We start from the raw sequence: 27,613 nt of genomic DNA on the forward strand, positions 1-27,613 counted from the left end.
GACACTTTATCCCTCTCTGCAACTAGCTACTATCATTCAAACTAGTGTGCTCTCTATGCTGATACTTTTTTTTGGGGGGGGGTCCCCAACTGCTAAACACTATGATATTGGCCTGGGAAATATTATCAAAGGAAGTAGTACTTATAAGCTTGAATGGAAGAATTGATATTTATAGGATAAAAGGGCTTAGGGGAATGGGTTAGTCCTCTATCTATCTAATATCTGAGGATCTAGGAGTCTCTGTGGGGCATTCCTTCCTTCTTTTCTTTATTTTTTAAAATTACTTTTCCATTCCCTAAAAATCAATTCTAATGTATTAATGCCCTCATCTAATAGGCTAGAGGTAAAATTGACTTTCTCACCATTTACCGCTAAGTGGTTAAAGAGTAGCTTGCACTTTCCATTCACTTCAGGCTAGTCACAGGTTGATAGTTCTATGGTCATGGTATTGAGCATGCCTGGACTTTGCTTTACTGGGCTCTGTGGTTACTATGAGAAAGTAGGTATGATGTTTCATTAGCAAAATACATTCTTATAGGTCATAATATTCCCTATGGATGTGTAAGTGTTTGGAAGCTCATTCTTAAAATAATTAGTAACGGCCATAACAACCTGAAAAATTGGGTTCTTTAAAATTGGTTTGAGGCCAAATCATCTTTATCAGAAAGTTGATGGATACACTAAAGATGATCATAATTGCATTTTTATACCCATCACTAAGTAGCTTATCCTTGGAGAGGTATGCTAAGCCCAGATCTCTAGTCTCAATCCCACTGCCGTCCCCCAGGCACCTTTTGCTTTTGCAGTTTTCCAAGTGTGCCTGGGATGACTTCCAACACCTGAGTAGTTCCTACTGAATCTTAATGATTCTGCCTGAGCGTCACTCCAAGAAGCCATCCTTCACCACACCAGCCCCTCTGCTGAGCTTCTAACACTAGGTCATACCTTAGTATTCAAATACTAACAACACTATATCGAAGTTATCTAGTAACTTTACCTTTACATTTCTAGCCCCTTTAAAGTAAACATCTTCTTTTTCTTGGTCTCCTCAGAAGCTAGCACAGTGCCCAATATATAATAGGTGGTCTTTTTAGTGTTTTCTGAATGAACTGTTAATTATATTAGTGAATATTTGGACTCAAAAAGACTAACAGGGTGATACAAAACTATAAAAATCTTGAAAAGGAGATGTGCAGTTATACTGAAGGAAGAAAACACATCATATGATATCAAGATAGTCGATTAAAAGGTTACAAAAATCAGAGGTTTTCAGCATATCCCAAGCTAAACATTAGTCAGTGATTTAGTACCAACAACCGTGAGATGTTGATCTTTTTTGTACACATTTTGTCCATTTTGGATCAGCATTTTGTAGGCATGATGTTTGAAGTTTTAAGTGGAACATTAAAATAGTAGTAAATCAAACATGTGAGCAAAGGCTTAGGGAGAGTTATTCTGAACTCATACTTTGTAGTTCTGTTTGGGAATACAAAGTGCTACAATGTGGGGACTGATCACCCGCAGTGCTTCATGTCTCCTGGGCTCATAGGAAATGCCACGTTTGAAATGTGGTCAACACAACTCTTTAAGGCTAGCATTATTTTCTCATCTATTTATATACATTTATATAAATATATATACATTTCTGAGTGGCATAAACAAACAAAAATATGGTTTATTATAGAAAATATGCAGATATCTCAAATTTTAATGATTCATTCTGTAAACTAAGACAGTCATGTTTTTAAAGAAAATCTATTGAGGTCCGGCACGGTGGCTCATGCCTGTAATCCCAACATTTTGGGAGGCCGAGGCAGGTGGATTATTTGAGGTCAGGAGTTCGAGACCATCCTGGCCAACATGGTGAAACCCCATCTCTAATGAAAATACAAAAATTAGCCAGATGTGGTGGCTCATGCCTGTAGTCCCAGCTACTCCGGAGGCTGAGGCAGGAGAGTTGCTTGAACCTGGGAGGCCAAGGTTGTAGTGAGCTGAGATTGAGCCATTGCATTCCAACCTGGGCAACAGAGTGAGACTCTGTCAAGAAAAAAGAAAGAAAGAAAGCCTGTTGAAATTAAGATTTGCAACACACTTGTAATATTTATGACTTTGAAAAAGTCTAAGAATTTAGAACAAAATTGGATAAGGCATACAGTATGAGTTTGACTTTGTGCCCTGTCTTAATCTGTTCAGGCTTCTATAACAAAATACCATATGCTAGGTGGCTTCTAAACAACAGAAATTTATTTTTCATAGTTATGTAGTTTATGAGAACTATCCCCATAGTTCTAGAGGCTGGGAAATCTAAGATCAAGGCACCAGCAAAATCAGTGGCTTGTGTGGGCCTGTTTCCTGGTTCAGAGATGGCGCTTTCTTACTGTGACTTCACATGGTGGAAGAGACAAAATAGCTCTTTGGGGTAATTTTTTTAACAAGGGTACTAATCCTATTCATGAGAGTAGACCCCTCATGACCTAATCACCTCCCAAAAACCCTACCTACTAATACCTTGCTGACTATGTTTCAACATACGAACTTTGAGAAGACACAAACATTCAGACCATAGCATTCCCCTTCTCCCCTGTGCCTCAAATAAGAAAGGAATAATTGTCATTACCCTTTCATTTATTTAATTTATAAGGATCCACACAGAACTGCACATACCCTATATTCCCTTACCATTGCTCTCTAGCTTGCCCCTATTGAGTCATTATGTAAATATTTTAAACTTTAAGAGAATTTCTGGGTCCTTCACTAGAGAAAGGAAAGAAGATGTGAAAACGAAGAAGTTGTATTCTGGGACAGATGGCCACACGGGCCTGTTACATGCATGTGACCCTCTGCCCTAACATATTTTCTTTCACATGATCAGTACTTTTTAACTATATCCCATCACACAGAAGTACAACCAGGGATTGCGTGGGCTAACAGGCATCCTTTAAAAAGATTTCCGGATGGTGGTCATCCTTCATCTTGCTCCTGGGGGTTGAATATCCTCAAGCTTGTGTCCTTCCCAAGCAAATGTTGAGCGTGGGCTAAATGTTAATCAGTGATGTCTGTCTGTGGGCAGTTTAACTCCAGATAAGGAAGGCTGTCTGAGAAGAAGGTGGGTGGACTCTAAAAATCTTAACCAAGAAGTCTGAAGAAAGTTCAGGGAATAGTTTTCAGGGAAAGCCACAGAGGACTCCGAAATTCCTAAGAACCTTAAGCATGAATTCTTTTAGACTAGGAAGCATAGAAAAGGAGGGAATTTTCATTGGCCTGCTATGATTTGCAGCACATTTTTCTTCCTGAAGAAGTCATCTTGACCTTTGTGTATCCAGTTCATCTTCCTACCTTGGGAGGGAGTGAAAGAGCTTGCAAAATATCCACCTACTTTTTTTCAGTTGGGTTGAATACAAAGGAATTGCATAGATCCGTAGAAATATTGCCAAAAAGGCTAAATTTCTGTGACTATGTTCGACCCGCACAGAAATTTCTCAGAGGGGTGGAGAAAATAAATTATTGCTGCTTATTTGTCTACAAACAGACTTCTGCCCTAAACGCAGATGGAATGGCGCAGGGTGGGGTGATAAGAAAGAAGCAAAAGAGGAATAATAATAATTCTCCAATGAAATGAAGCTTCTAAAAACTAATGAGGGAAACAAAAAAGTTTTTATAGTTTAGTTTGGAAGTGTTGGGCATTCTCCTCATGTCAGCTGGTCTGATGATAACAGAGGAGAGAGACTGGAGACATGTGGGTCCTCTCTTGCTTCTGTCTCAAGGAAATTCATGGTGAACTGGAAAGGGTAGAACACTATAGTTGAGTGAGTTGTTCTCAGTGAGGGTGGGAGTGACCATAAGCTAGTACCTAGTTGATTTAAATGGGTTGTCCAATTTCCTTGATTGTAGATATTATGAAGCTATTTAGCATCAGGATGCATCTCATAATCAATATGTATATTTGATATGGTAGGATATTTTCTCCTAAAAACTTGTTATGAATAACTGGCTCATTAGTCTCTTGATTATATCTTAGAATGTGGGAAATAAGGTATTTCTCTTCAAGGGAGTTATATTCCAGATCACTGAAGACCTTTGTCAATTAAATTGTTGAACTGAAGAATTACAGTGAGAGATGCTGAAAGATTGAAAGTTGTGGAGGAAGTTACTAAAACTTGAAATGAGTAAATGTGGTTTGTATTTCCAATAAGAGGGTGGGTTCCACATACAGTAGATGAGGGAGTAGATGAGATTGATATTAATCCTTGGCAGTACTCTAGAAGAGGAGGTCAGCAAGCTTTCTCTGTGAGGGACCAGAGAGTAAATATTTTTGGCTTTATGGGCCATACAGGATCTTTCATGACTGCACAATTCCATTGCTGTAGCATGAAAGCAGCCATAGACAATAGGTAAACAATGAGCACAGCTGTGTGCCAGTAAAACTTTATTTACAAAAGTAATTGGCAAGCCAGATATGGCCTACAGGTGATAGGTTCACTACCTCTGCTATAGAATAAATTGTTAACTGGGTGTTTTTGTGAGTACTTAGGGAACTGGTGCGAACTGGGAACCAATCTGTGTTCTTTCAGAATAGAACTGGCTGGGGCAGTTCTTCTTCATCGTTTTTCAGCAAGGTTAATGTTACACAAGATCAAAAGTATAGTTTATTTTTACTTCTTTGAGTCACTTGGCAGAGTATTTCAAAAGAAGCTTTTGTAGAAGATGGAAAAAAAACACTTGGACCACTGCAGTTAGGTAGTTAACTCTGGTGCCTGCTGTCTTTTATCTGATAAGAAGCACTGACAGATGACAATATAAGGGAGCAACAAGCAGGTAGATGCTAACGAACACTTAGTATGATTTCTTTAAGATGTTCTGTATTTTAGTTTTTGAGATAAAAAGACTTATAGTAATATATTCTGATAATAAACTTCCGCAATTTGTATGATGGAATTCTATATACCAAAATCATACTGTACTTCTGTTTTGTTTTTCTTTTTTTGGAGATGGAGTCTTACTCTGTCGCCCAGACTGGAGTGCAGTGGTGCAATCTCGGCTAACTGCAACCTCCACCTCCCTGGTTCAAGCAATTCCCCTGCCTCAGCCTCCCAAGCAGTTGGGATTACAGGCGCACGCCACCACGCCTGGCTAACTTTTTTGTATTTTTAGTATAGACGGGGTTTCACCATGTTGGCCAGACTGGTCTCGAACTCCTGACCTCAGGTAATCCACCCGCCTCAACCTCCCAAAATGCTGGGATTACAAGCATGAGCCACCATGCCCATCCTCATAATGTGTTTCTTAAAGAGCACCATAATTTATTTCCTACTGCCCCATTACTGAAAAAAGCTTAGGAACCACAGGTAGTGACCTGCTCAGTAAAATACTCTCTTTGGCTCTGAAATGTTCTGCATTTTTAATCAATGAATTTAATCATATAATGGCAAGTTAAATTTTTGATAATTCAAACCTCATCTTCATTACAGACTCCTAATAATTAACAAGCTTATAATTAGAATATTCATAAATTGTAGACCATCTCTCCTGGGCTCAGTGGTTAAAGCTTTATAGACAACACAGTATAAAGCAAGCCCTTTATCTCCCACGGTTTTCCAGCAATCCCAACATTTGGGACCCAGTGACAATTTAAGTCAGCACTAAACCCAAAATTCCTCAGGACCAAAAGTTTTAGTCACAAAGTTCATATACTTTTCCTTCCTAAGACTCAAACATATTTGATGTTATAATACTTTTTCACACTTCCCAGAAAACATCAATGCTGTTCTAGAATGTAACATAAAAAAGAATGGAAAAAAAAAATCAGTCTGTGACTAGTAGGTCAAAGAGCACATGGGGCAGCAGAAGCAGTTATAATTGAATGAAAGCGTATCAGCTAGAACTCAGTATTTTAAGGAACAGAAAGCTCAGCTCAATCTGACCTGAACAAGGGAGAGGGAAGGGAATGTGGAGCAGGGAAGAGCTGGGATTCTTAGCAATTTATTAGCTTCTATAACAGAAAAGTTCAGAAATCTGGCAAGTTCCCAATGTCCCAACTGTCACCAAGTTGAAGTACCTGATTCTCCCTGCTCTGACTTCATGGTGTTGGCCTCACCCTCAGTTTTACACTGTGACCTTCAGCAGCTCTTCTCATTATGTTAGCCAAACAGCTATAGCCATTCATACCCTCACACCTTCAAGAGAACCTATGGAAGAGAAAGAAAGCCTCTTTTTCCCAGAAGCCCCAGGGAACATCACTTTTGCTTTCATTGGCTCTGATTGGTTTATTTACCAATTCTGAACCAATCATTGTGGCCAGTAGGTATAGTATGCTAATTGGCTTATGTCAGTCAAGACCCATCCCCAGAGCCTGAGGTAGTGACAGTCTCACTGGGACTGAAACAGGGAATGGGGTAAGGCTGTTTTCTCAAAAAAGATTTAGGATTCTGCTCCCAGGAGGAGGAGGGGTATAAAATGCCAGCCATCAAAGAGCTATGTACTACAAAAGCTATGAGAAGTGAGAGCATAGAAGAAAGCCATCAAGGAGGAGATAGTAGATAGTCCAGATAGAACACCACAGCAATCCGATGCCCGCACCTACCTCTTCAGCTTTTAAAGCATCACCTAAATGATTACAGTGCACTGCTGATGTTCACAGTCACGACCCTGAGTCATCTAGGAAAGATTAAATTATGTTTGATTTACTAAGACAGGGAAGAAGTTAATGGATGTTAGAAAGGTTTGTGTATGTTTTAATAAATAACAGTGTTTTTAAAGGACCAAAACTAAGCCAAATGGAAAGTTATTTTTACCATATGAGGCTTTAAATCTTATATTTTCTTGTAGTTAGTCTCAATCTTACCTCATTAAAGGGTGCCATGTGTTTGACTGAAATATTTTTAAAAGCTATGTTTTAGCTATGCTCAGTTTATATCTTAACAAAGGGAGTTTCAGTTGTTGATGAAAATGTTGTTTTTGCTTTTGTCCAGAATGCATACACAGCCACAGCTATCAACAGCACCAACTTCTGCACCTCAGCAAAGGATGCCTTTGTCATTCTGGTGGAGAATGCTTTGCGAGTGGCTACCATCAACACAGTGGGAGATTTTATGTTATTCCTAGGCAAGGTAAGACCAAATATTTTTTTCTGCAACATACAGTAAAGTTTTGCATATATATATTTGCTCTTTTATTTTAAAAATATCCAGGCCACCAAAAAACTAAAAGTAAGTACTTAGAAAGTACTTAGGAAGCCCTTACTATGTGTCCAGCATTGTTATAAGTACTTGACATATATTGTGTTCATTTAATCCCCACAATAAATTTTTAAGGTAAGTTCCGTTATTATCCTCATTTTACAGAGAGGGAAACTGAGGCATGGAGAGGCTAAGTCATGTGCCTATGTTTCTCCTTCTTTGTTGTTGTTTGTTTGTTTGTTTGTTTTTTTGAGACGGAGTTTCACTCTGTCGCCCAGGCTGGAGTACAATGGTGCTGTCTTGGCTCACTGCAACCTCTGCCTCCTGGGTTCAGGCAATTCTCCTGCTTTAGCCTCCCGAGTAGCTGGGATTACAGGCGTGTGCCACCACACCCGGCTAATTTTTGTATTATTGGTAGAGAGAGGGTTTCCACATGTCGGCCAGGCTGGTCTTGAACTCCTGACCTCAGGTGATCCGCCTTGGCCTCCCAAAGTGCTAGGATTACAGGCGTGAGCCACTGCACCCGGCCCTCTTTTTGTGTTTTGAACTGTAAAGAATTAGGAAAAAGTCTTCCTCCTGGTTAGTGGTACTGCAACTGGAGCCTGACTGCCTCGATTTCAGTTCTGACACTATCACTGGTAGTTGTGTGACCTGGGCAGGTTAGATAATCACTCTGTGCCTCAGTTTGCTCATCTGTAAAATTGGAATATAATAGTGCCAAACTCCTAGGGTCATGAGGTTAATGCATTGTTAATACATGTAGGGTATCTAGGAGAGTGCTTGACACATTTTAAGTTCTCAGTGAATGTTAGGTGTTGTCATTATTACTATAGTATTATGTATAAGCCCCTTTAAAATAGAGCTGTTAGAGAATAAGAGTTATACTTTCCTTAGAAATGTCGAACAAGAGGCAAGTTATTCTATACTATTAAAATACTGCAAAATATTCAATAACATTATAATTAGATTTCATTGTATCTGAGTTTTAAACCACAAAATACACAGAAAATTTTTGAATTGAGGAAAGAGAAAGACTTATACTACCACCACTATAACTAAATAACTTATCATTTCTATATAATTCTTCCCATGTTTTTTCATCGACTTGTATTTCTGTAGTATAAAAATCATAGCATACGTACCTGTTGGTCCCCCCCATTTATCTTTACATTACACCATATACATTTTCCATCTTGTTTTGATAATCTTCACAATTGTTATTATTACCAGGTAAATATCCACCAAATACTATTTGTAAACATTTTCTTACTATTGAACCCTTAGGTTGCTCTAGCCAACTGTATTCTTTAAGTGTTTTTGTAAAGAAAATGTGTTTGGCATGGAGAAGTATAGCATTGTGTGCGATGAAGTGGGTCAGTTCTCTACAGCTGATTCAGAAAGGCTTCACCATCTTTTATTTTTGTTTACATATTTATAATTTATCCCTACAGCTAAGAAAGATTAGAAGCAACTTAGGATAAAAGTATATATATGTATACCACACACACACACTACACACACTGCTTTTGTTTTTTTTTCCCAGAGTTTCACTCTTATTGTGCAGGCTGGAGTGCAGTGGCACAATCTTGGCTCACCACAACCTCCACGTCCTGGGTTCAAGTGATTCTCCTGCTTCAACCTCCCGAGTAGCTGGGACTACAAGCATGCCCCACCATGCCCATCTAATTTTTGTATTTTTAGTAGAGACGGGGTTTCTCCATGTTGGTCAGGCTGGTATCGAACTCCCGACCTCAGGTGATCTGCCCACCTCGGCCTCCCGAAGTGCTGGGATTACAGGCATGAGCCATTGCCCACAACGCTTTTTACAAAGGGAAATAAGAAACCATTTAGAGGAGTAAGGGAGATACTAAGTGGTAATATTAAATGATGATGATTTTAGTAAACTCTGATTAAGACACTTTGGGTACCAGGCCCTGAGTGAAGGGCTTTTGTTAAGTGTTACATTTGGTCCTCCCCTGTAAGGTGAGCTACTAGTATTATCTTTGGTTTCCTCTACTCTAAAATAAAGTTTAGAGAACAAATTAAATTGGCCAGATTTAGAGAACTAGAATGTGGCATTCAAGCTCAGGTCTGTCTGACTTCTAAGTTACTAATCACTGTGTGCTATAATTGCCTCAGCTGACATTAAATTTGTCCTTGGGCCTTTTAAAAATTTTTTTTAAAAGCCTTTTGACTCAGTAATTCTGAGTCAATGATAAGCCACTTCTGGTAACACTAACTGCAAACAAATATGGCATTATTTATATAGTGACCAATGGTAAACAGTCTGATGCCTTACAATAGAGAAATGGTTGGGAATAATAGTCGGTAGACTGTTACTCACCTACTAAGCCCTGTTTTTTATTAAGAGTTTACAGTATGAAGAAATGCATATAATGTAATAAATGAAAAAGCTGAGTAAAAACTACTAGGCTTTAGTAGTGTTTAACAATGTTTATAAGAAAAAGAATGGAAATGAATATCTCAAGATGTTAACAATGATTGCTTTTGGATATTGAAAATATAGATAATTCCAAACCCCTACCCCACTTTATTGTAGTAAGATAATATTCTCTATATTGAGTACGCATTATTTTTTTAATGAAAAATAAAAAGATGGATTGGGCGTGGTGGCTCATGCCTATAATCCCAGCACTTTGGGATGCCGAGGTGGGCAGATCACCTGAGGTCAGGAGTTCGAGACCAGCCTGGCTAACGATGTGGTGAAACCCCATCTCTACTAAAAAAATACGAAAAAAAAAATTAGCTGGGCATGGTGGCGAGCACCCGTAGTCCCAGCTACTTGGGAGGCTGAGGCGGAGAATCATTTGAACCCAGGAGGCAGAGGTTGCAGTGAGCCGAGATCGCGCCACTACACTCCAGCCTGGGCGATAGAGCAAGACTCTGTCTAAAAAAAAGAGAGAAAAATATATAAAGATGATAAAACACAATGTTCTAAAGTTGACTTTTTTTAGCAGCCTAGTGACCTGTCAAAACTTTTTCTTTGTTTATCGTATCCTTTTATTCATATCTTTATGGAGTGCCTACTAGTAATGTGGAAAGGACTATTATAGGTCCTGGTTATATACTGATCAATACATAGAATTTAAAATCTAGTAGAGGGCCAGGCACAGTGGCTCACGCCTATAATCCCAACACTATGGGAGGCTAAGGTGGGTGGATCACTTGAGGTCAGGAGTTCGAGACCAACCTGGCCAACATGGAGAAACCCTGTCCCCACTAAAAGTATAAAAATTAGCCAGGCGTAGTGGTACATGCCTGTAATCCCAGCTACTCAGAAGCTGAGGCATAAGAATTAGTTGAATCTGAGAGGCAGAGGTTACAGTGAGCTGAGATAGTGCAACTACACTGCAGCCTGGATGACAAAGTGAGACTCTGTCTCAAAAACAAAAACAAAAGAAACCTATTAGAAAAGGCAGTTTTGTATCCCTTTTTTCACTTGGTATTACATTATGAGCATTTCTTGTTTTCTTAAAACATTTCTAACTCTGGTTATACAACTGTTGTATCATTTATTTAATCCTCAGGTTTTCTGTGTTTTACAGTTGAGCTATGCTCAATTTTTTACTAACCTAAAATTTGTATTTGTGTATTTGCCCACATCAATCCTTATTTCCTGAAGACAGAATCCTAGAATTAGAATTAATTAGGATTCTTGATGTGCATTGCCAAATTGTTTTCCAGAAAGGTGTATTTTTAATAATGTAATATTTATAGTATTTCAAATGACCTCAAAAACCATAAAAGATAAATACATTTTTTAATTGAGAAATTCAAAAAAGAGAAAAATAAGAGGAAGAGAAATCTTCTGGGTTTCTAACATTTTAATATAAATGTTCTTTAGTTTTTTTTCCTAAAAATATAGTTCTGATCGTAGAATACAGTAAATCTTTCGAAAAGAGTTTTTCATTACAATTAAATGGCTGCTAGCATGCAGAATTTGTTTCTAATCAGGGAGTTCAACTAATAGAGCATAATAAACATTATAAAACATGATGCCAGAAACGAATTGTTTATGTACATAGCAACTTGACTGAATCTTGAGGAAACTATGCTGAGCGAAAAAATCTAATCCCAGAAGATTAATTCCATTTATATAATAGAAATGACAACAGGGCTGGGCTCTGTGGCTCACACCTGTAATCCCAGCACTTTGGGAGGCCAAGGAGGGTGGATCGCTTGAGCCCAGGAGTCCAAGACCAGCTTGAAAAATGTGGCGAAACCCCATTTCTACAAAAAAATACAAAAATTTTCCTGGCATGGTGCTGTGCACCTGTATTCCTAGCTACTCAGGAGGCTGAGGCGGGAGGATCGCTTCAGCCCGATGGCAGAGGCTGCATTGAGCTGTGATCACACCACTGCATTCCAGTCTGGGTGACAGAGCAAGACTCTTTCTCAAAAAGAAAAAAAGTGAAATGACAGCAGTGTGGAAATGAAGAATGGATTTGTGGTTAGAGATCGGGTTGAGGAGGAGGGGAAATACCCATAAAATAGCAAAGTGCAGGGTTCCAGTGATGATGGATATATTCTGCATCTTCACAATATCAATGTCAATAACATGGTTGTGACATCGATATCACGCTATAGTTTTACAAGATGTTATCATTGAAGGGAACTGGGTAAAGGGTACATGGAACCATTCTACTATTTCTTACAACTGCATGTGAATTCACAATTACTTCGAAATTTTAAATTCAATTTTAAAACTCTGAATATAAAAAGACATCATTATGGGTTCCATTTCTATGGTACCCTGATAGTTTTTATGGAATATGAATTATATTTGTAAGGGACCTTAGCTCTTCTAGTTTAGTGACTTGTAACATATGGTCACTGGCCAATAGGGTCCGAAAGGTAAGAATAGAGATTTATAATCCAATTTAAATATTTTTAAGTATTGATATTTATCCTAATAAAGCTATCCCAAAACCCTTCAATCTCAAATTTCTTTGCTTCTGTGTGAAATTATTTTACCTCCATTTGGTAATGTCTTTTCTCACACTAATTATATCTTCTAGTTGACAATTTATTTGACTTGGGTTAATAAAAATTGAAATATGAATTATTACTTATAAATGCTATTTTATTGGTAAACAATATCTTTCAAAATATAGGTTCTCTAGAGAAAGAGCATCATAAATGTTGCATTTAGGATGGCAAAAAAAGAAAGGAAGGGAGGGAGGGAGAAACATTGCCAGGCATTGCATTAAATACTTTTAGAATGTTTATTTTAACAATCGTGGGATGTATGTATTATTATGTCTCTTTTAAAGATGGAAAAACAAGCTCAGAATGGTTAAATGAGCTTGCTTAGAGTTACAAAACTAAGTACTAATTCTGTGATTCAAATCTACATCTTTCTAACTCCAAAACTAGTATCATTTCCTTCCTGCTTCCCACATCCTACCCAAAGCATGAATCTCATCTACTGTATTCCAATAATTTATCCTCTAGAACAGGAATGTCTATTTTTTTTTTTTCTTTTTTTGAGATGGAATCTTGTTGTGTGCCCAAGCTGGTCTTGAAGTTCTGGGCTCGAGCAATCCTCCTGCCTCAGCCTCCCGAGTAGCTGGGACGGTAGGTGTGAGCCATCATGCCCAGCTAGGATTTCTTAACTTCTAAAGTCATGCGCCCTATTAAGAAAAAAGTTTGATCACAGTTGTTTAATATATTTACATTTATTTATCAATTTTATATATATATATAGCTGTTACTAATATATGCCTTATAAAGCATACTAAAGAAGACATTCTAAATGTGTGAGAAATATAATAGAAGTCCCAGGTGATCCTGTTAAATACTCCCTGGGATGTGGGTACTCCACCATGGAGATCACTGATATAGTCCAGTACTTCTTGAGACATAGGCTTTATCAGCACCTGGGATACTTTTTCAATGCAAACTACTGGGCTTTATTGTGGATCCAACCAACCAGACTCTGGGAGTAGGGCCCAGGAATCTGCATTCTTAGCCTTTCTACAGTTTGAGAACCATTACTGTATCTGCTTGAATAAGTACATAACACTCTTTCATTATATTTGGGAATAACTACTACTTTTTTTGGCTAAACATCACTAATTGTTGAAGTTATCTCTTGTATGAGAATATCTAACCTTCCATCTCACCAACTTTTTGTCTCAACATCTAGTTTGTTTGAGCCACACCTACTTTCTATAACTAACTTTACCATTTCAATGGGGTTTAACTTTTAATGGCATGCTGAGAGCATGAAGAACCTCAGCCCTCCAATAGGGTGAATGTGCAAGATTTGGAGAGTATAGGAAATAACTCACTCTAAAATTGAAACCAGGAGAGTGGAAGAAAATGGAAGTAATGACCAGGCGCAGTGGCTCACACCTGTAATCCCAGGAGTTTGGGAGGCCGAGGCGGGCGGATCACCTGAGGTCAGGAGATAGCGACCAGCCTGGCCAACATGGTGAAACCCTGTCTCTACTAAAAAATACAAAAATAAATTGGCCAGGCGTGGTGGCGAGCACCTGTAGTTCCAGCTACTTGGGAGGCTGAGGCGAAGAATTGCTTGAACCCAGGAGGTGGAGGTTGCAGTGAGCCAAGATCATGCCACTGCTTTCTAGCCTAGGTGACAGAGCAAGACTCTGTCTCAAAAAAAAAGAAAAGAAAAGAAAATGGAAGTAATTAACCATCTATGGAAATAACCCCAGAAAATAAGTCACTATAAGAGAAGATTCATAAGTGAGTTGCTACAAAAATGGTGGGGGAGTCTTCCAAAGCGTGGGCAGACCCAGATTTGCTCACTAAAAGCATATGAGAGAGGGATCAATTTATAGCTTAACCAATGTATCATCTAATGCATTTTAACTCCAAGTTAAGATAATGGTGAATGAGAAATGCCTTGATGTTGATAAATACTGGAGAAAATGCCAAAGAAGAATTCTCACTCTGCCTCTTCTTAATGCTAGGCAGGAACAGGCTGCCATGATTCTAGAGGTCTCTTTTTTCCCTTTACTTAAAGCCTTGTACAAGACAAAATAATGAACTGGGAAAGAGTGTGTCTAGAATTCAGTAGAATCTATTACTGCTGTGTACCAATATCCAAATATTTCTGATTTTTTATCTGGAAAGAGCACTGGAGTTGACATCATGAGACCATTATTTGAGTAGGATCTATTCTTTTTTCTACTCTTATGACCTTGACCTTGGGTCTACTCTTTTTTTTTCTACTCAGGTTGGCTAGCATCTCTAAGTATGTTTCCCAGTCTATAAAATGGGATGATAATATTTGCCATAAACCATTTATAGGGTTATTGAAAAGCTGTAATAAAATGTATTTTAAAAACCACAAAAAATTTAAAATGCTGCATGTGAAATGGTGAAGCATCAGAGTGGGTGGTTCTTGACAATAACTAAATTGGCTATTTCTTTTATTCTTTTAGCATGGATGTTTTTGGCAACCTCTTTCTTCACAGAGAGTCCAAATATAAACTTCATGGCAAATTATATTAAATTTACCACATATTCTATGTGAAATAAAATATGAAACACAGAAAAAGTTCTAAGACTATAGATGTTTGTTGCAGCATTATTTATATCTGAAAACAATGTAAATCTCCACAGTAAGAGAGTGGTTAAATGTATTTTAAATCACTCATAAAATGAAATTATGTAGCTGAGTAAATATTTATGAAGCATTTATAATGATACTGCTATAAATATTAATGAAAAGCTTACAGTGATTTGTTTATATAATACTATTTCATATATGTGAAAATGCTTAGAAAAAAATACATACCATTACACTGAAATATCACTTTTTTCTGAGTGCTAAGAGTGTGTAAATTTTTTCTAAAATATGTGTACATTTATCTTAAAAATTGCCACAGATTCTAAATAGGTTAAGTTTTAGGGTGCAGCATAGCATTTGGAAAACTTAACTATCTTTAAACCAGAATCATTTAACGTATGATTTAAAAATGTATATTATATGATAAGCATACATGGCTCTGTGTGTATACGGGAATATATGGATTATATTTCCTCATTTGAGATGGAATGGCCTCATGCAACCATCACTTATAATAGTAAAGAGAATTTGAAGTCTGCAAATGATGAGAAAAGAGTGGCTTTATTCACTAGGATATTAGATGTGATCTTTGTTCTCTCTGTTTCAGGTGCTGATAGTCTGCAGCACAGGTTTAGCTGGGATTATGCTGCTCAACTACCAGCAGGACTACACAGTATGGGTGCTGCCTCTGATCATCGTCTGCCTCTTTGCTTTCCTAGTCGCTCATTGCTTCCTGTCTATTTACGAAATGGTAGTGGATGTATTATTCTTGTGTTTTGCCATTGATACAAAATACAATGATGGGAGCCCTGGCAGAGAATTCTATATGGATAAAGTGCTGATGGTAAGTACTTCAAATGCCCTTTCCTATTTTAGGGATAAAAATACCAATAAAAATATTTTGTAAAACATTATCTATGTTTAATTCACACTATATGCAATTGAGTAATTTAGAATTAACCCCATAGCACTGACTCATGAATGAGGTTAATCTTGGGTAAGTCAGGGAGGAAGGCTTCTTGGCATGGACAAGATCATTTCAGATCCACCTAGGTAGAGTTGTACTCGTTAATAGTCCTAAGTTCACCCTATTCCTGCTGCCCCTCTCTCTGTAGTTAGATAGATTTGAATTGACTTTTTAAACCAGCTTCTAGCCTTTTCCTGAAATGGGGCTCAAAGGCAAAATAACCTGTTTCCCAGGTCCTAGTGCCTACCTGTCTTTCTCTGTCCACCATTGCCCCAAACATTACTGCTGTCAACCCTAATTAAAACTCATCATCTTAAATATGGTAGGCCAAATTGAAAGCATTTTGTGATGAATACAGATAACAGACCCATGACTGATAGAGTGTATAGTTATGTATTAGTCAAGATCTGAACCTTTACACAGATATTATATGCAGATTTTTCATATTAGAACCCAATTAAATTTCTTTAAAAATTTGAAAACCTTATTAAATGGCTTAAGTACCATTATAATCAGTGTTAAATGTTACCAAGTAAAGATGCTTTCTAAATAATAGTAGTTTGCTATTAAGCTATGAAATATTTCTATCTCAAAATGGGTAATATTGAATACTAAGCATTATACATTGAAATAACAAGTCATTTTCCAGGAGCATATTTTATCCAGTTAAATCTGAAATAAGTGTATTAATAAATAGGCTAGATTTTTTATTTTATTTATTTATTTATTTATTTTGAGACAGAGTCTTGCTTTGTCAACCAGACTGGAGTACAGTGGCATGGTCTTGGCTCTGCAGCCTCTACCTCCCAGGTTCAAGCAGTTCTGCCTCAACCTCCCAAGTAGCTGGGATTACATGCGTGTGCCACCACTCCTGGCTAATTTTTGCATTTTTAGTAGTGATAGGGTTTTACCATGTTGGCCAGGCTGGTCTTGAACTCCTGTCCTCAGGTGATCTGCCTGCCTTGGCCTTCCAAAATGCTGGGATTACAGGTGTGAGCCACCACACCCAGCCTAGATTTTTTTTTTTTTTTTTCAATAGCAAGAATGCCAAATGATTTAGCTGACCTATTTGGCATTGATTTTCTCTTTTTCTGACAACATCAGCTAAATTGTGGACATTTTCTTAATGTCTAAACTAATTCTAACTGGTTATTTTCTGAATGGAATTTGATCATGATTATTGCATCTCTTTTGTGATTAAAGCATTTAGAAGAGTGTTACTGTTTTTTAAGTCACTGATCAAAAGCAGAGTAAAAAATACTGTTTTCCACCCTTCAGTTTTCTTTGTAGGAATGGTGAGGATATTTAATGAAGAAGTGCCCCGTAAATGTTGACAGAATAGAAATGTTCCCTTTGGGGCACATTCCCATTTCGACTACTACTAACCATAGGTTCTGGTTGATACACCCTGTCTTCCTACTTTATGAAGTAATGTCATGGTCAGATTGACACTTTTTTAAAAGATTGTTTGTTTGTGGTTTGGTTAAGAAAAAAAGCATTATGTGCTTAGCAATATCAGTGTGTTCTTTTACCTTCTGTGGTTATTTAAAAGTGGAGGCTTATGGAGTAACATGTTCTTCTTGTTTCATTTAACCTTGATATAGAAAAAAACAACAATAACAAATAAAATGATATTCTGAGTATGAGAAAATAGCCTCTTAAAAATGTTAGGTGTTTTCTCTTCCACATAGAACTAACATTATCTCTTGGAGCCTTAGTAAGATTGTCACAATGAATGGATGGAAAGATGTTTTAAATCAGCGGATTGCAGGGTCCATTCCTGCAAATTTAGCAGCTCTCATGTGTGATACTAAACATTCTTTATTGCTATGTTTTTAGGCCATCCATTTACCAAGATTGAGTCAAAAATGTAAATGTTCTTTAGAATTCATCTACTAACAAATCTGAAAGGAACCAAGAATTTACGCAATGTGGTCCATATTTTGCAGGAGTTTGTGGAAAACAGTAGGAAAGCAATGAAAGAAGCTGGTAAGGGAGGCGTCGCTGATGCCAGAGAGCTAAAGCCGATGGTAGGTGGAGATGAGGAGGTGGCCGCCCTCCAAGAATTTCACTTTCACTTCCTCTCTCTCTCTGTCTTCACTGACTGCACTTCTTCAGGAGAAGCTTTTGTTATCTGTATCACACAGGACGTGCTGCTCTTTCTGTTTGTGTGCTTACCCATCACTTGGATGGCAGAATTCTTGTCACAACTGAGACCACCTTCTGTAAAAGTAAGCTGAAAGGAACAGCATCCTCGTCAGTGCTCGGTGGGGGTTGGGGGATGATAGTTTTGTCCCTAAGGTAAAACTGCTATTGCTCTTTCTGTTTCAACTGTCAGTGTTTGGCTTTCATCAGATTGAACATTTTGGTGTACACTTGAACTGACGGTTTGACTTTTATCATTTTGGAAGGTGATCATAGCAATTCCTTTCAACTTGCTAAAATTCATACTCCACCATTTTAAAATATTGTTCTGTTTACATCGCTGTCCTTTTCCCTTGGCTGACATTTTCTTCTGTTGCCTAGTTGTACTTTCTTTGTTTCTTAAGCTTTATTTTTCAGTAGCAACAAGGCTGTTTTCATCAATACCCACATTCCCACTCAGTAAGACAATCTAGTCTTCTCCCAGTTTAATTGTGAGATGGATAAATTATTTCTGGTCATTGATATTATATATATGTATATATATACAAATATATCTCTGTACTCCACTTTTATTTGAAAAAAGCAGCTTAATGAGTGTAAGAGAACCTTGAGCCGCTTTTCACATGGGTATTGTCACATATATTTCACATGGGTATAGCGTAGCAATAGATGCCTCTGTCATATATTGGTCTAATTACTTCCTAATTTAAATGCGTATTTTTTTTAATAGCATGTTTATTTTCAAATATTATATAATTGTCTGCATCCTTAAATAATTAATTTTAAACAATGTGCCCTCTAACTGCATATAATGTTCAAAAGTGTGAGGTAAGGACTTTCCTTTCTCTCTTCCTTACACTTTAATAAATGATTTGATTTATAGCAAACTTGTCCAACCTGCTGCCTGTGGGCCGCATATGGCTTAGGAAAGCTTTCAGCACAAATTCGTACACTTTATTACAAAATGAGATTTTTTTGCGTTTCTTTTTTTTAACCCCATCAGCTATCCTTAATGTATTTTATATGCAGCCCAAGACAATTCGTCTTCCAGGGTGACCTGGGGAAGCCAAAAGATTGGATACTGCTGATTTATAGGTTTTCAACTTTAAAATATATGGTATAAAATAAGTTCATTTAAGTAGGCCAGGTGTGGTGGCTCATGCCTGTAATCCTAGCTCTTTGGGAGGCTGAAGCAGGTGGATTGCCTGAGCTTAGGAGTTTGAGACCACCCTGGGCAAAACGGTGAATCCCCATCTCTACTAAAATACAAAAACAAAAAACAAAAAAAAATCTCGCCTCTACTAAAATACCAAAAAAAAAAAAAATTAACTGGGCATGGCAGTGAGTGCCTGTAATCCCAGTTACTTGGGAGGCTGAGGCAGGAGAATTGCTTGAACCTGGGAGGCGGAGGTTGCAGTGAGCCAAGATTGCACCATTGCATTCCAGCCTAGGCGACAGAGTGAGACTCCATCTTAAAAAAAAAAAAAAGTATATATATGGTATAAAATAAGCTCATTTAAGAGTGAAGGAAATAGGCTCATTTAAGGGGGGAGGCAGGGAGACTATATGTATATGCAAACTAATTGCATATTCGACCTAAGTTAAAGCCTCAATAAAATATTTAGATATAAACCCTTTTCTTTATAACCCTTTCCAGTGCCTATTTTGGTGTTACTCTTACTTAATAGCATGAATAATTATAAAATCCAATTTAAATGTTTAGATCCCAGAGCACAGATCACTCTAGTACCCACATAGCTCTGAATTTTAAGTTTGTATCACCTAGACGTGGATTGCTTGGGCAGATGGCAGCTCACCAGCAATCTTCCCAGTCAGGTTCCATGCCCGCCCTCCACACCTTTCTGTGTCCCTCTTACTTCACAAAGGCTGAGGAGGGCAGCAGTGGAGATTCTGCCAACCCTATGGCAACATGGAGAAAGGAGGGAGGCTTCCTTTCTTCTACTGCTTGGTAGCCCTAATTGTTCAGCAAATTGATTCTAAGCCCAAAACTTAAAAAGATACAAGAAATCTTAAAATAAAAACCAAGCTTTTCCCTCTTTTCTGTCTCTCCAGTGATTGAAGCTTTCATTATATCATTCAGTAATAAGCGTTTAAAGAAAGGGAGAACTATTTCGAGGTTGAAGACTAGGTAATCTTGCCATGAGTTGGCACAGATTTCTATAGTATTATTTATGAATGGTAGATGAATTGTAGTAGATCAGAATGCAAGTATACTTTCCTTACCTAAACTCCTAATTTATAGGCAATAATCCTGGGAGAATTGCCCAGGTTATGTGGCATTCTACCAGATGCCAAATATTTTAGAAGGAGTTCTTTCCTATTAGTATTTTCAGTTTTGAAATAGTGTCCCTTACTTCAAACAATGCATTAAAATCTTCATTTAATTTTTGCTTTCATTTTATGTTGTTCATCAGTTCATTGCTTGCAGATTAATGGCAAAAACCCTCTTCTGCATCCCAAAATACATCTTCTATATGCATTGTTCTGGTGCTTTGGACATTGTAGCATTGGGTCCCTAAGAATAATGTTTTCAATGGTTAAAAAGCTCCCAGAAGACAAGTGCGAAATGTTGCTCACAGAGTAGTTTTTTCTCAGCACCTCAGTACCTTCTTTATTTCTCTTCCACAGTATACATGGTTAGAGTTGGCCCCTACTAACACCATTCCCTTGCATGTGTTTCTGAAAATCTATTTGAGAAATTTCTACCTTAAGTTTGGGGATGGATAGAATTTAGGATTGCTTATTTGTATTTGCTTGATATAATTTACATCTTGTTGCTGTAGATGAAAGTTCTCTAAAAGAGCATCATGCCTATTTTGCAGTAGCTCTAGAAACATTGCCGCTGTTTGAATTCACTATCTTCCTCCCTCCTCAATGGGATCTTTTAATTTAGGCTTCATTTTTAGCCTATACAATAATGTTCAGTAAAATGAGGTTTTATATTTTCCTTTTGACAGGGGATCATTGAACTAAACGTGAGAACTTCCAGTTTTGTTCTCGAACTTTTCCCTGAGAGAGGCTCACTAGTTAAGGAAACTTTAAAGATTTATGAATTTTTTTTTATGATTCTTTGAAAGTGATTTTGGATAAATGTACCACAAGTGATGAAGAGGTTTAGGAAAGAGATTTTCTGATTGTCTGCTTGCTATCATATAGGAAAGAACTTAAAGAGAAAAGGGAGGAAAAATCCTAGACACTGTAGGAACATGGGCTAGAGAAGTATGCTCTGTGTATCTCAGAGATGATCCTGGAGAAAGTGTGACTTTCAATATTCGTAAGCATTTCAGCTCCAGGAATTCAGGGGAGAAGGATTCTCAGTCCATTTTGCCATCTTGCTGTTTGTGACCATGTGTATATTTGTAACATCATTCATGATCTCCTTTTAATGGTAATTGTCTAAGATTATACTCTGTATGACTTTGTTTTCTAGGCTTCGGGAGCAAGTTCTGCTTGAACCTAGCCGACGGTTATGGAAACCCATTGACATTCCAAAACAATATATACACATAACTATGTATTTGTGTGTGTGGGTGTGTGTATATATGTATATGTATGTGTGTATATATGTATATGTATATACACACACACACATAAATCAGCCAAAATCAGAGAAAAGGAACAGGGATTTAATACCTTTTTTATGCTTATTTTTGTCAAACATGTACTCCTTTCATACGGGTGGCTTTTACAAGGCAACTTCCGTCATTTAATGTTTTCAACTGTAATTGTCTTAATGGAAATGTTAAAATTCATATCTGATTAACATTTTTAATAACTTAGAGGAGATTTTAACTTTAGTTATTTAAAAATAGGTAAAATTATTGTACCAAATTATATCTAAAGTTTATTCAGGGGTGATTTCCCTGATGTGTGTATAAAATCAAGATCTTATTTTACTGATGCATAAGTCCTAGTGGGTCAAGACTAGGCATATGCTTTCAGATAAATAAGGAATTACTCCAATCAGTTTTCCCCAATCAAAGAAGCCATGTCATTTTACTTTTAGAAACACACAAGTGGGCCCAATATGGGAATTTTCATAATAGTTCATACATTTGTCAGCTAACATTAAAAGGTAACCAACTCCTCAGGTATTTGTAGTTTACCCTAACGCTTCTTTAAAAGAAAGTAGGTAAAAAAAGAAAAGGGTAGATAATCTTTCGTATGCAAACTTTTTCCTTATATTTTGTCTTTCTTTCCTTTTTGACTTTAGTAGCATCCTCCACACATTTGTGTGCCTGATTTGAAAGGAAGCTGGGGCACCCAGCGAGTTTAGCCTTTAAGTTTCTGTGTATTGATTTGCAGATTAAGTAATGCTGGGAGGAATAAAGAAGGGACAGAAACATGGAACATAAAGCATTGAAAATTGCGGTGCTTGGGCTTCTGCTTCAGAGTAACGTCAGTGGCTTAGGGTTAAATGGCCATTTTATTCAAATGCTTGCTATACAATCTGAAAACACACTGGCAGGTACTCCTCTCCTTGGCAATTCATTGAGTATCCAGAGTTCTACGATGTTTAACTGAAGAATTGGCTAATGTGTTGATCCTCCAGTGTGACTGTTCTTTTTGTTTGGGGGTGGGTCTGGGGTTTTTTGCTTTTTTATTCCTGAAGCTTACCAGATATGAATGGCTAATATTCCATTGTTCTGCTTATTGTAATGGTGAATGCTTTAAGAAAAAAAAAAAGTGTAATTTGCTAAGAATAATTCATGATCTGTTTATGCGATAACTCCTTTTTGTTACAATTTTTTTAAAAAAAGCTATTTTTGTTAATGTAAAGTAAATATTTCAGAGCAAATTTTTTAAACTTATTGCACTAAATACAGGCTCTGTACAAAAAACAAAAAAAGCCTCAGCATTTTATCATTCCATGGAAGGAGAATCTTTTGAAAGAAAGCATTGCCTCCTACCAGAACTAGACAGTGAATGAGACCGGTATTATGGACACGCATACAAGTAATGTCACTAGGGCTTCATAAGCAGCTGTTTGCTAATGTGCTTCCTTTCAAAGGGTTGGACCTCTAAATTGCTGCAAAAGGTAAATGGTATTTTTTTTTAAGTATTGGTGTTCTTTACTCTAGCTAGGCTAAAATTTGCTAAATGCCTTGGTTTCTTTTCAAAGTTCATGTAATATTTCTGATTTTTCAGAATATTTGCAATAAGAGTCTGGATTTTAAAAAACACACACATACACACAATTAAGAGCTCATGTCTTAGCAAGATCTGGGAAACCAACATTGCAAGAGTAGCTATTTGGAAAGAATAATTCTCCAGAAGTTAACATCTAACATCTAGTATCACCAAACAGTATCACTGTTCTCTTTTATTCATTTGATATGGAGTAAATATAATTATGTAACTAACAATTGTCCAAATAGATGAGAGAGCAAATCATGTGAGAAAATTCAGAATACCATCTGTTTCATAGCCACACAGATTTTGGACTTTCACAAACATTGGGAACTAAATTTAGAATTGGCAAAAGTCTAGAAGATGGGTATCCAAACAGAAGATGTTCCAGGAGCTAGCAATTTAAAGAGGTGTCCCTCCAAAGTGACCTGATGGAAGTCCTGAACTTGGAAATTAGGTTCTACTCACTTGGACATCCCTGCATCATGGACTGTTGCTGCTCCCTGTTCCATATGCTCGCAATCTCAGCTATTTGGAAGCCACCAGGAATGCTTTCTAATTATCATTTGCAACTAGAACTGTAATCAGAAAGAAATTTTGTATTTTTGTATAACTTGATTGTGTGCCATTTTATATAACAGGTCCTGTTTTACAAATAAATTTTGTTTTACTAACATTGTGTTTAGAAATTATAATCTATGTGTAACCATGTCATTTGAGTTGCAAATTAATTGCCAGGCTGTTTTCCTTAAGTAAATTCATGTGCCATATAGAAATATGCATATATGCATATACATTACACAGGCACACACAGAGAGATATTTAATATGTGGAATATCACTCTCTCATGAGCTTTATTCCTTGATTAATTTGATAAAGCCTCACAGAAGATTTTAAGCAATATTTAAATGTGTTGAGGTTATGTTTGGATATTCCTGCTGCCTCTTTTCATTCATTTCAAGTCATTCTTCAGCTAGCTATGGGCTGCCTTATTGCTATTCGCTCACTGCTTCCATCTTCTGCCCAAGTGAGAAGAATAGATGAAGAACAGAAATTTATCTGTGAAATGTGGATACCCGAATAATTTTATAAATCATTGATTCTGTGTTGTGGTTTTTGTCTTCTTCTGTGGTGAATCTTCAAAACTGCATTCAGGACTCATATTTCTAGAGTTTTAGTTGGGGTCCTCTATTGTCAATTGTAGTAGTGACCAGAGTATCATGGTTTCTGCCATCAGATAATTAAAGCTCTGGTGCATAATTTAGACTTTCTAAGCTTCTGCCTCAAGAATAAGGTCTTCCATAATACGGAAGAGAAAAGTTATGTTTCATTGTAAATCCAAGAGACCCATCTTCTATGAGAGGCTTACCGGTGCAGTAGTAATAAAACATTAGCAATTTAGCTAGAGCACTGAGATTGTATAATCCTTGCGTGGATGAGCAGAGCTCAAAGCCAGTTGTTCCCTTAAACCATTTAATGCAATGGCTAATGTTTAGGATTAAAGTTTTTATTTTATCCTATAAGATAATTAAGTCCTAAGTCACTACAACTTAAGTAGCTTAAGTGTATGTTGGTCCCCAAACTTTTTCCATAATGGTTAAGGAGGAGGCACTTACTGAGTTTATTTTAAAGTTATGCTAGAAGTGTTCTTCTTTTGTAGAGATGCTCTCTCTCTCTCTCTCTTTTTTTCCCCCCCACGAAGGGCATTAAGCTGCTGATTGTAAGTGATTTCCAGTACCACTGATCTTGGTATCTGCCAAGGGCTTCCTTGCCTTCCCTGGGCAGTTTTAGGATTTCACCCCAGTAGGGGGTATGAGGTACTGACCCCTTTATTCTGGACCCAAACTGCTTTAGAGCAGAGTTAATACCTCTCCCTCCCTCTTCAGAACAGCTACAGGAACTGCAGGCACCACATATGTGTGAGGCCACATCACTGCCCCTGAGGCTTCAACCATTTCCACCATGCACTATCACTGGCTACTAACAGCCATTTCAAGAGATCTTGTAGCCTGCAAGCTAGAATTCTGGGATCAGTTCCAAAACCAGAACTGCTAGTAATGTTGACTTGAATATTTTATTTGATTTTTGGTCAGTAACCTTTTCATTTAAATTGGACTTTCCAATAGCCTTAACATGGCCTCTGAGAAGTTTCCTCCAGAAAGGTCTTTAAGCTTTCGCTTTTCAATAAATAAATTCTTTACTGCTTTTCTACTGCTGCTTAAAAACAACAACAACAACAAAACTCTCAGAGTCTGGAGGCTTATCAGTGTACCTGCCACAGTTAATTTCTGTATTCTTTTCATACATTCCATCTGACAAATAAGAGTGCACTATCATGGCTTGCCTAGAGTTGTTAAGAAGTGGTCTGTGAATACATATCGAAAAAATGTGGGTTCATAAGTAAAAGCGTAACGCAGAGATTTGTGTATTCTGTATTCACAGCATAGGCTGCCTTTTGCTTTAAATGCATATTCGTGTATCTTTGTGTACTAAGAATGCGTGTTAGCCTTTTTGAAAAGTAGGCACTGTTCATACACAGTAGCTTCTTGGAATTAACTCACCTTTGTTAACTTAGTGGCACGTAGTCCAAATTTTAAAAAAGCAAGACCCTCGAGTATGCCAAAAGAAAATCTAAAGCTAGCAAACTTAAAAAACAAAACAAAAATTACACATGTTGTGTACACTTATGAATTTAGAATACCACATTTTTCCCATTCAGATTTCATACATTTGAGCCAAATTCTTATATTCCACGTTTTAATTTTAAGAGGATAATTTTAATCCAAGATTTAAATCTTTGAAAATATCTTTCTTATAGAAAACTTCAATGATATTTTTAAAGTTACTGATTTCTGTGGAAAACCTTTCTTTTCTATAGAAATACTATAGTGCCCTTTCTTCCTCCCCATCTTGGTTTTGTATGTGTAAAGACAAATGATGATTCAGTTTCTCAATATTGCATGAACAATTGCCACTTTTGTAAATTATATGGACAGAATGTGTTCTAAGGAAATTCATTAGTCAATTTGTGGAAAATATGTGAAATTGTTAGAGACCTATTAGGCTATTCAGTTTTGATGCTCAGTTTTACAACTTAAATGATTTTCTCCAGGACACGGAGCTCAGAATAATAAAGCTTTTATTGATGGGCTAGTGAAGATCTAGTTGAACATGGAAACATTGTAATTTACAGATGTCTCAGAAATGTTTCACTTTTATTTGCTAAGACCTGAATTTAATATTTGATATTCAAAAACAAGTTATTTTGAAGGGGCAGTGGGTCTCTTTGAGCTCGAGAAAGTTATGGACTATCTTTCTCTCAAATGCACATCGCATGTCTGTGAACACTCAGAATGCTCATAGAATCTCAGGGCCCTCAGACTGCCAACTGCCACCCCTCCACCCCCTCAGAGTCTTAATGAACCCAAGTCAAAAGCCTGCTCTAAAGTTGTTCTGATAATGTGTTTTGAAATGAGGAAGTGATTAGGCCTCCACTAGAGATACTTTTGAGATGATGCTTACCACCTTCTGACCTGGAATCATTTTTATAACTTAAAGACTTTATGTAATTTAGTAGCAGGTTAGGGAATAGAAACCACACGAATCTGAAGGAATAACAAGATGATCCACACTGAATCTTCGTAACACTAAGATTTTTTTTCCTTGGAGGTGTGAGGGGGGCGTGTGTGTGTGTGTGTGTGTGTGTGTGTGTGTGTGTGTGTGTCTTTGGGGGTTATTTGGGGCAAGGTAGCAGATTATTTGCAATGAGCCAAAAAAAAAAAAAAATCCAAGAAGAAATAAATAGGGAATCTTTGTAATTAATCCATCTACCAAAACACTTGATTCTTTTTATTGTAACTCAGCTATGGCATTATGTGGCTTAGTGTTATCAGTATACTACTGTCTTAAAATATATTTGTCAACATGTCCAGGAACAGTTGAAGATGATGATAAATTAGCAAACTCAAGTGTAGTCCATAGTTGGCAAAAGATAAATTTGGTAGAAAGTTGGAGGAGCAGATGCTAAAGGTAGAAATGCAAAAGGTGCTTTTTCTCCCTGCATAAATCAGGAAGGTGTTTTCTGTTTTAGTGTTTTCCAGTCACCCACTAGAGCAGCTTCGGACTGCTCTGCCAATAGAACTCCGCCCCCAGTCCCTTCCCTACTCCATCTTCTTTAGGAATATGTGAATTTCTTCACATCCGCACCTAGTACTATTAGGTAAGGGTGCTGCATCTACATGGAAGGCTCCCTGGGCCCTTGAAAAAGCAGGCAGACACTCATCAAGGGGTTTGAAGTTCTTGTGAAATTTGATCCCAGTGGCTGATGATTTATAGTCAGACATCAAACCATTGCCTACCTTTTCAGGCTGAAGAAAGTGGAAATGTCATAACTGGCTGGTGAAGAAAGGAGAAAAGTCAGCTCCCTACTGCACCCCACACTCCTATAAAAGTTTGGGGGTTTTTTGTTTTTGCTTTTTTTTTGAGACCGAGTCTCGCTCTATCGCCAGGCTAGAGTGCGGTGGCGCGATCTTGGCTCATTGCAACGTCCACCTCCCAGGTTCAAGCGATTCTCCTGCATCAACCTGCTGAGTAGCTGGGACCACAGGCATGTGC

The 27,613-nt window shown here is 37.4% G+C and overlaps 1 protein-coding gene across 6 annotated transcripts in view; it reads left to right on the top strand.

The window, feature by feature from the left end:
- SLC44A1 (solute carrier family 44 member 1) overlaps positions 1-27,613 on the top strand; it is a 194,405-nt gene that overhangs the window by 122,656 nt on the left and 44,136 nt on the right. For 2 of the 6 annotated variants that reach the window (XM_007968521.3, XM_007968519.3), the window contains exons 13-16: positions 6,969-7,106; positions 15,344-15,580; positions 17,653-17,733; positions 21,300-23,675. In XM_007968521.3, coding sequence (XP_007966712.1) covers positions 6,969-7,106; positions 15,344-15,580; positions 17,653-17,733; positions 21,300-21,323 — 480 coding nt within the window. In that variant the 3' untranslated portion in view covers positions 21,324-23,675. Of the gene's footprint in view, positions 1-6,968; positions 7,107-15,343; positions 15,581-17,652; positions 18,353-21,299; positions 23,676-27,613 lie in introns of those variants that run through there. The other 4 variants (XM_037983084.2, XM_007968520.3, XM_007968522.3 and 1 more) reach the window with 3 other exon arrangements.

Source organism: Chlorocebus sabaeus, chromosome 12, assembly GCF_047675955.1.
Source record: "Chlorocebus sabaeus isolate Y175 chromosome 12, mChlSab1.0.hap1, whole genome shotgun sequence".
NCBI lineage: Eukaryota > Metazoa > Chordata > Mammalia > Primates > Cercopithecidae > Chlorocebus > Chlorocebus sabaeus.